We start from the raw sequence: 9,285 nt of genomic DNA, 5'->3' as shown, positions 1-9,285 counted from the left end.
TCCAGGGATCGAAGCGTGTGTTACTTCGCAACCGAATAAGACTGCTGGGTTCTCCCTGCTCTACTCCGCTCTGCGCTGCACTGTACAGTACTAGTACTTATTGCCAGCCAGCATTGCATACGCATATGCTTCGCTGCGCAATCCTCCGACCCACTCAAGATGGCACGACACCGCACGACTCTCGAGTGCGTCAGTTTTCTCCAGAATCCGTCCCTAGTGCCGGCGCCGGGTTCGCAGGTTGACTCGCAGAGTTTCCTAACAGACGCCGGCGGAAATGCCTATGCCTTAGGATCTGTAACACATCTGATGCACCGCTACTCTTCACCTCGAACAATATCCGCTAGCGCAAATACATGTCCTGTTTCCCTTTCCCGGACACTTCCGCCTGGATCTGCGTTTCGCATGTTCCCGCAGTGTGTCTGATACAGTACGATCTCCCGAGACCGGCAGTACACGGCTGTGATGTGTTCTGTTTCGGCCGTGTGAGATAGCACGTATATCTCGGAATTGGCTGCTTCGGGTAGTAAAGGAGAGTTGTTATTTTTACCTTAGATGGTATTTATCGAGGCATCCTTCACCCGATGGTTCAGTATGACCTGAAATAAGTGAACCTGGTATTTGTCATTTGATTTGTAGTTTATTTCTTGCATACATATGCATGATCTTCTCCACAGACTGGTTCAGTGGTACAAGACCAAATCTTGGCATGCGGGGGTAGGACATGCCGCACAAGTTCACGCGTCTTGTTTCTGAGGTCGACTCGCACGTCCATCCCCCCCGGTGTACTGCATCCCATCGCATTTACGAGTAACATGGCTACAAGATGGGCACTCAACTCCCTACGATACTTCGTTCCATCTCCCCCACCCAGAGGGAAGCTTCTCTACTACACCAAACGCACACTCCAGCTCTGTGGGTTAGTATGGTGCATCGAGCACTGGTTCTTCGACCTTCGTCTTGTATGCCCCATCCCTGAGCACCCCATCAGCATCTAACGATACCCAGTGCGTAGGAGCGTCCATGCTCCCTACAATGCCTTCAGAGCCCACTCTCGCCCTAGCGCTCATGTACCCTTCCCTCCTCCCCCCCCCATCGCTCAAACTGGGGGATCTCGTCGTCGCTCGTTCTCCCACTCATCCGCGAAAAGAAGTCTGCAAGCGCGTGATCGGCTTGCCGGGGGATACGGTGTGCGTGGACCCGATCGGTGCTGTGCGCGGGCATGGGGGGTGGGAGGACGCAAAGGGTGGGAAAGAACATGTTGTTGTTCCAAGGGGTCATGTCTGGCTAGCGGGGGATAACATGAGCGCCAGTGTTGATAGCAGGATGTTTGGACCTGTGAGTCTGGGACTGGTGAGGGGGAAGATCGTTTTTCGAGTAAGTGAATGTTGGAGTCGAGGTATGCTGCTGATTCTGGTGTGTAGATCTGGCCTAACTGGGGCCCGCTGGGCAATACCTTCCATGAGCTGGACATCAACCCGGACGTTTGACACCACATGTCTCCACTACAACAGCTTATGAGCAAGTACATGCTCAAAGCTGCGACGGCAGAACAGTTGGATACTACTCCGTACGTACAAGTCCGTCGCAGATGCTGCTTTCCTCGCCTCGCTGTGTCCTGCTGCTTTGACGACCAACTCCGTACGCGTGGACCCAATCAGGCTTCCTCAAGCAGCCTACTGACAAAACCAGAAGTACCAACAACATCCCTATCTCTACCAATCCCGTACCAGCACCTTACGGGATCCATATTTCCCAATTGCTGCCACTTTCTTTTGCGTATCTTCGGGTTTGTTTCTCTTATCCACCCAGACGAGGGCAGGATCCCGAGAGAATTTACAGGTTCATAGGCGTCATTGATCACTAATTCCTCAAAATGGGTACACACTGGCCTGTATCTCGTCCCAGCAATAGATCTAGGAACAATGTGGCAACTCGTAATCAATAGCTAACCACTCGGAGATACATTAGAAATTTTTCTTCTACTGTAATCTTTGCTTGTGATTGTTACATAAAGATCGACCGACTGAGCACGCGACTCCCACTCGAACCCGTACTTTTCCCAGTGTCTCACGGTGTCTCCGCGTCCTGCCCCTCCTTTTCCCCTCCCCTCCCAGTCACACCTCTCTCCTTCCCCCTTCGTCCTCCTATCTACTACCCCAGTATGTCTCCCGACGAAATTCCACCTCCTCCGCGCAAGAGGGTCATCATGATCGGCGTCGGGTGCGTCCCTTCCCGCACTAGTACCGCCCTCGAGCACTGACTCGAAATGACGCGTATGTAGAGGCGCAACCTGTTCGGGGAAAACGACGCTTGCCAAGTACTTGAAGGGTATCTTACCCAGGAGTTTGCTTGTGCATCAGGACGACTTCGCACCTGTACGCTGTGTTTCCCACGAGCGTGCGAGCTTCTAGCTGACGTTCGCACGCTTCCCCTCACTCACTCGCTCGCTCGCCATCTAGCCGCGAAACCAGATCCTCATCCACCCCATTTACAAAATGCAAGACTGGGACGCACCCGCTGGAGCTATCGATTGGCCTCGCCTACGCCAGGGACTGCAGTATATAAAGGACCATGGGCGGATGCCGGAGGGACATAAGAGCCATGATCATCTGAATGTGCAGGAGCTTGTTGGGGTGGACGCTGGGGTAGTGGAGAGATGGAGGGAGCGATTCGCCGGTACGGACGTGGGCGCATGGCACGGGGAAGGACAGGCACAGGGGGGAGAGATCCAGTGGGTCCTCGTGGATGGCTTCCTCATGTACTGGGATCAAGCAGTCATCGACCTGCTCGACGTCCGGCTCTTCCTACGCGTCCCGCGGTCCGAGCTCGCGCGCCGCCGACACGCCCGACACGGGTATCATACTGCCGGTATGTGGCCCTGTTTGGGGAGATGAGGGAGCTAAGCTGAGCAGCAGAACAATTCGATTATGCAGAGGGGACGCTCTGGCGCGACCCGCCGTATTATTTTGAACAGATCGTTTGGCCTGCGTATTGTGAGGCCCATGCAGCGCTGTTCGTGGATGGGGATGTGGAGGGGAGGTTGAAGGAGGGCGAGGGGGTGAAAGTCGAGGGACTGGTCGAGCTGGACGGGGGGAGCAACCCAGGTGATATGCTGGAGAAGGCGTGTCCTAAGATATGGGAAGTGTTGACTCGGCAGAGGGAGATTGTACTAGACTAGAATAGACAATGAGATTAACCATATTAACAATGCTGTCTTAACATGTTTGTGACAATGGGCGGATGAGCGCCGGGGATATGCTACGGAAGCGTGACTCCGAGTGAATGATGGGGGCACCTCGTGTACTTCACGTGGCAAACACGCAGTAAAATGGCACCATGTAGCCTTCCCTCCTCACACTTCTTGTCTCACTTTTCCCCCTTGTCACCTTCTTACAAAATTCACTCTCTTCCCAGTCACCCACACTCTCATCTTATTTCAGCCAATCCCCGCTCTCCCTCAGCACAGCCACGCGAAGCCACGCGAACAACTCTCTGGAAATGGATCGACCTTTCTCTCGTAGTGCCACTCCGCCCTTGCCTCTCTCACTTGGCTTTCATTCAACAGCGACCACCACGACAGCAGCAGCAGCAGCGACGACGACAACGCTGGCGAACAAAACACAAAATCCATCGACAGGTCTACTGGCGACGAGCATGGACAGGACTGACAGCTCAACATCCCAGGGATACGTCACTGCTGGCTCTCAACCTGCCCTAGGCATGGGGATGGGACGGGATGTGCCGAACTTGCCTGAGCCTCATGGTAACAACGAGTACAACCAAGGTGCGCAATTAATCCTTTCCTTATCCTCATCCTATCCCCTCTCTACTTTCTATATCCCTTTATCTCCCTATCCCCGCTTAGCACACACCCGTGCTCGTCAACGGCTGACTCGCTTGCAGCGCACTCGCTGGGCATGCAAGAGGACATGCAGCGGCTCGGGTCCCGCATGCCTGCGCCCTCCTCTTCAACTACTACTGTCGCTCCCTCAACTACCACCCTCGGTTCAACTGGTATTACAGAGTCGGCAGTCATCTCCCCTACTAACCCCTTCCGCCAACCGGCATCAGCGGCTCTAGCAGCGACACTCGGGATCCCCCAACGAGGACCACAGCAACCACCACAGCAGCAACAGCAGCAGCGACCTCCGAGTAACGCTAGTTCTATTGGTACCGTAGGCTCGCAGCTTAGCGCTGGAAGGACAGGCAGGGGACTGACAGCGGAGAGCTTGCTTGAGGGATCTCTCCCTCCTCCCCCTCCTGCCAACAACAGCGCTACCACTAACAGCACCAACAGCACCAACACCAACCCGAACAACACCAACCCTCAAGCCCCACCTGCACCTACAGAAAGACAGAGCGCCCTGCTCTCCCTTCTCAACCCTTCCTCCGCACCCGCTCCTCAGGTGCCTCAAGGAATTCAAGGAACGATACTCCACTCATCCTCTGGACTGACACCCCCTACGCTAGTCGCTCCCCCTCCTGCCAACTCGTCCACCACGGGCAGTACAACGAGCCAGGTCCAGTCTCTGGTCTCCCCCCCTCAGTCGTCTCCGCAGTCCCAACCCTCCCAATCCGCAGGCGCGCAACCCCAGCAACCCCAATCCCAGACCCAGCAGACCAACATGTACCCCAACTCTCCTTCAGGGTACAGCGGAAGCACGCTCAACCTCACCTCCGGCCCAGGGCTGCATTTCTCTCTCGCCAACCTCTCCCCTGAACGGGCGGGCGAGTTCCAGTTCCTCCCTGGGGGCACTGGGTTCTCCCCCGTTCCGCCCTATACGCCGGAGCAGGATAGCCCTGCTGCGCGTAACCTTTCGGGCTTGGGCATGACCGGCGAAAGGCTGGGAGAGAGGGAGAGGATCTCACCGACTAATAGTATGACTTATAGTTCTCATGGGGTGCCGCCGATCCCCCAGCTGCAGGGCCAGCCTCAGTCGCAGAGTCAACAGCAGCCGCAACAGCAGCCGCAAAATCAGTACCAGGCCCAGGCTCAGCCCCAACCTCAATCGCAGTCCCAGCAGAGCCAGTCGCAGGGAACTCAAGGCCAGTCGCAAGGGCACCAGCAGCAGCAGGGGAAGCTCCTGGAACAGCTTATGGCTATAGGGGACTTGAGGCCGTCGGGTACCATGCCCGGAGGCCCGAGCGGGCCGGGTGGGGGTTACTCACTTTTCGGCGAACAGGTCTCTTCTGCGCTGAATCAGCAGGGGAGCTATGCCCCGCCACCCCAGCAGCCGAGCGCCCAGCAGCAACAAGCTACCCAGCAGCAACAACAGCAGCAGAGCGCCCAGCAACAGCCTCAAAGGAGCTTGTTCGACTTCGTCTCCCCCTTCGACGCGCTCTCGCCTGTTAGCAGCGGGCCCAGTTCGAACCTGCCTTCCCAAGTCCCCATCCAGAGGAAGCCTGTCAGCCAACAGCAGCAGCAGCAGCAGAGGCAGAGCCTCTCCCCCCCTAGTGCAGGGGAGAGCGCTTCTTCCCGCCCCTTGCCTGTGCCCGGACAGCCCACGAAGCGCATCACGAAAATCGACATCACCCTCCCTCCCGGGTCGGAAGCGCACTGGGTCCGCGCTCGCCAGGACAGCGCCTTCATCACACCTATCGCCCTGCTCAAACTGGACAGTGTCTACCACCCCGGCACCACTATTGGCGTGGCGGACTTTATCGCGTATGCGATGACGAAGGGCCGAGTGAGGCTTATCGACCGCCTGCAGGGGTTTAGGGCGCTCCTCAAGCTCCCCGCGCCTTTCCCGAACAACGCTACCCTCTCAGACATGTACGTCACCGACACGCGCATCTGTGCGACCACGAGCGACGGCGGTCTCATCGTCTGGGATATCCCGGCGATGGAGAGCGAAGACCCGCCCGTGCATACAATGCTCGTCGTCCCCGGTCAAGGGGCGAACAGCGCCATGGCGTTCAAGGCTATCCGTCCGTACCCGGGCCTGTCGGGCGAAGTCTTTGGCCTCGCAACTGCTAAAGAGGTCTGGATCGTCTCGGTACAAGAGGCCTGCCGGTCTGCCGGGAGCGCACATCTCTCTCCCCAGGAACTGAAGAACGTCGCTCGCGTCGTCTCTGTGCCTAGGGATGCGGAGCTCGCTGCGTTTGCTTTCTCCCCCCTGCCGACCCCTACTACGTCGTCTACCACTCTCCCCCCAGAGCCAACCCTGGCAACCGTGACCACAACCTCGGAAGTCACGTTCTGGAGTTTGGGAGATATCGACCCCCGCCCACTATGGCGTGGCACCGTACCCGGCTCTGGCAAGCCCAGCAGCGCGCACTTCGTCAGCACCGAAGGGCTCGTCCTCGGTCGCAGGCAAGGCACTGTCTTCCAGCTTCTATCTGGACTTGCGGGCCGCGTGGTCGAAGAAGCGCGGTTTGATGCCGGCTCTGGCTCGGTAGGCGAGTTTGAGGAAGGCGGGTCCCGCGGGTTCGGGCACGTCGCTTATGATTCAAGGCTCGGTGCGCTCTGGGTCGCCAACTCTGTCCGGCCTTCCCTTTTCGCTCTCAGGCCTCTCGTACCCAGTGGTACGGTCCGTCCTACGGGATTCTACCCTACCCTCGAGTTCCCTCTCCCAGAACCGATGATCAACATCACCCTCGCTACGGACGTTGCGTACCGTGGAGGCGCCTCGGACGGCTCGGATCGCCAGAGCCCGGTGCACCACGATAATGCCGTGACGGCATTTGCGGTGCATACTGGAGGGGTGCACCAGGTGCAAGTGGCTCGCGAGAGCTGGGAGGAGACGATTAGCCGAGGTGAATCGCTCTCTTCGCTTGATCTATCTGGTCCTGGTCCTGTGCCTGCGGCCGCAGGGGCAAGCGAGAGCGAGCACTTGGCTGAGATCCCTGATGAGGACGAGCCGGAGGGAGATCAGGACACGGGAGCCGAGATGGAGGAACCGGTTAGGAGCATGCCGAGCGCTCCTGTCCTCCAGCCTGGGGCTAGGGTGCCTATTGCCACTCGTCAGGAACGCGTCTCTGGCGAGAGCATCCTTCCCCGTCCGGCTGCGAGCTTGACGAGCATCACCGGCGTGCCCCTTATGGCGCAGGTGGACGACTCGGCCGAACATAGTGGGAGCAGCAGGGGGATCACGAACCCTGCTCCTCCTGCCAAGAGTAGGAAGGAGAAGGAGCGCGAGAAACACGAGGAGAAGCGCAAGGACGAGTCTGGCAAGGATAAGGAAAAACAGAAGGACGAGACGCTCCCCGCTGCGCTTGCTAATGACCCCTTGGGCGCGGCGCTCACCCGAGAGATGAGACGCGTTGAGGAGAGCTTGCAGTCTGCTGTGACACGTATCTTGGGATCGGAGATGGAGAGGCAACGTATGTCTTATCATGGACCATAAGAGCATATGCTGATTTGCTCGTGCAGAGAAAACATTCGACAGCCGGCGTCAGAAGGATCAAGAGGATGAGTACAAGCGTCAAGAGACTATGCTCAAGATGATCTCTGTTGAACTCACCAAGAATACGTCCCGCGTGGTCGAGAATGCTGTCAAGCAGGAAGTACAGACCACTGTCCTGCCTGCGCTCGAGGCTATTGCGAAGAGCGAGATCCGCAACTCCGTCAATGGACAAATCGCAAAGGGACTGGGTGACAGTATGCGCACCGTGCGTTCATTCCTTCTGAACCGTGTGGTTGGTATCCTAAGCTTCACCGTAGACGCTCCCGAATGAGATCGAAAAGCTGCTCCTCCGACCGGATGTGTCGAACCACATCGCTCGCACTTTCTCTTCAGCGGTGACTCCTCTCGTGGAGAAGAATGTCAAGGACACGATCACCCGCTCTTTGCTTCCAGCCTACCAGCAGCAGACACAGATCATGCAGCAGGCTCTCATGCATGAAATTCATACGGAGATCTTGAATGTGAAGAAGGAAATCGTCGGGTGGCAGAGTGATGTCTTGACGGACGTTCAAGTGCGTAATGTCACTGTATACGCGCGTCATACTGAGCATGGGGTCAGACTACCATGAACTCGCTTGAGCAACAATTCGTCCAGCTTAGCGAGCAAGTGCGCACTCTGTCCCTTCAAGTCAAGGCACCCAGCAGGAGCCAGGGAGGCACCCCCACGCACACGCCTTCTCACCTGCGTGGCTCTGGGAACTCCATAATGGCGATGGGACCCCCTCCCGCTCTGCCGACTCTGCTTAATCAGACCGCCCCAAGTTGGCCACTCATGCAGAATACGCAGCAGGGTCCCATGGGACCTCAATTCCAGCCTGGTCCCGTCTATCCTCCCGGAAATAGCCAATATGGACCTCCTGCAGGGCCTCCCGGTCCGCCGCAGCAAATGCCTCAGCCACAGCAATCACAACAGGCACAGCGCGAGCAGAACATCCAAATGCCTCAACCCCAACCGCCTCCCTCCCAGGTTCTGGGTTTCAGGCCGGAGGACTGGGACGAGGCGTTTTTGACCGTGCTGACGAGCGGCGAGACCAGACAGCTCAGGGAGTTGCTCTCTAAGTGCAACGCCGATATCATCATGCCTGCTAATGGACAGGGACCGCTGTCTCAAGCAGTCATCCTTACCATTGTGACCAGGGTGAGTTGTATTCGTTCTTTGATGCTAGCTCCCTTTCTGATGCATGCTAATAGCTGTCGACAATGGTGTCAGAAATGTCGCCGGAAGATGAGGCTTTCGACTTCACGCTGCGCTGGTTGCAGCGTGCTGCCATGGCCTTGACACCTTCCGTACGTCGCTCAGTCACAGTTCCAAAGTCTTGCCTCATAGATTCTCCTAGGACCGTGTCATTGCCCCTTATGTTCAGCGTGTCCTGCCGTCTGTTCAGCAGACGCTCGGTAACCTGAACCAAAGACTGAATCTGCTCCCTGGTGGTCCAAGGCTGCTGGAAATCAGTCGCACCCTGAGTCAGATCCAACAAACGCTTCAGTCGAAGCCGCTCATTGCTCTGTAACGCAATGAATGAAATGATTACGAGCCCCCTGATCCTTTAACGACTTGTTTACGTACATACATTCTTTGGATCGTTTCCTTGTTCCTTGTTCTGCATGGTATATATTGCTTACCCTCAACGTGATTTCCAGATATGATTGCTACCCTTACCTGATGCCAGGTGTAACGTAAGCTAGTCTGTACATATCTGTTTTGAGGAAATAAATGTGTCTGATCTACGCCGGTGGCCTTGAACATACGGTTACTACCGCACTTGATCTTGTGTGGGACAAAGCTGGGGATCACGATGCGTGATCTAAGCAGAGTTCGACATGTCCATTTCAAAATCCTTGCTTGAACCGTTCGGTGAGAGAGAATATATGGGCCTGT

The 9,285-nt window shown here is 56.7% G+C and overlaps 3 protein-coding genes across 3 annotated transcripts; all 3 read left to right on the top strand.

Moving 5' to 3' along the window:
- Positions 1-812: 812 nt before the first annotated feature.
- DACRYDRAFT_118641 (LexA/Signal peptidase) lies at positions 813-1,754 on the top strand (the record flags this gene model as incomplete). The annotated part of the gene is made up of 3 exons (XM_040770628.1): positions 813-959; positions 1,006-1,374; positions 1,422-1,754. The coding sequence occupies 3 exons, from the start codon at positions 813-815 to the stop codon at positions 1,485-1,487; spliced, it is 582 nt and encodes a 193-aa protein (XP_040625240.1). The 3' UTR covers positions 1,488-1,754.
- Positions 1,755-2,113: 359 nt separating this feature from the next.
- DACRYDRAFT_83470 (P-loop containing nucleoside triphosphate hydrolase protein) lies at positions 2,114-3,194 on the top strand. Its single transcript, XM_040776627.1, has 4 exons — positions 2,114-2,220; positions 2,282-2,375; positions 2,460-2,868; positions 2,916-3,194. Exons 1-4 carry the CDS (start codon positions 2,162-2,164, stop codon positions 3,176-3,178), a joined length of 825 nt encoding a protein of 274 aa, XP_040625239.1. The 5' UTR covers positions 2,114-2,161; the 3' UTR covers positions 3,179-3,194.
- A 1,420-nt stretch (positions 3,195-4,614) lies between these two features.
- DACRYDRAFT_24399 (uncharacterized protein) lies at positions 4,615-9,074 on the top strand. Its single transcript, XM_040773673.1, has 6 exons — positions 4,615-7,323; positions 7,373-7,611; positions 7,664-7,918; positions 7,966-8,544; positions 8,598-8,693; positions 8,744-9,074. The coding sequence occupies exons 1-6, from the start codon at positions 4,626-4,628 to the stop codon at positions 8,915-8,917; spliced, it is 4,041 nt and encodes a 1,346-aa protein (XP_040625238.1). The 5' UTR covers positions 4,615-4,625; the 3' UTR covers positions 8,918-9,074.
- The last annotated feature ends 211 nt before the right edge of the window (positions 9,075-9,285 follow it).

Source organism: Dacryopinax primogenitus (assembly GCF_000292625.1).
Source record: "Dacryopinax primogenitus strain DJM-731 SS1 chromosome Unknown DACRYscaffold_19, whole genome shotgun sequence".
In the NCBI taxonomy this organism is placed as follows: Eukaryota; Fungi; Basidiomycota; class Dacrymycetes; order Dacrymycetales; family Dacrymycetaceae; genus Dacryopinax; species Dacryopinax primogenitus.
Note: the sequence above shows the minus strand (reverse complement) of the source record. Positions and strands in the feature narration are given on the sequence as shown.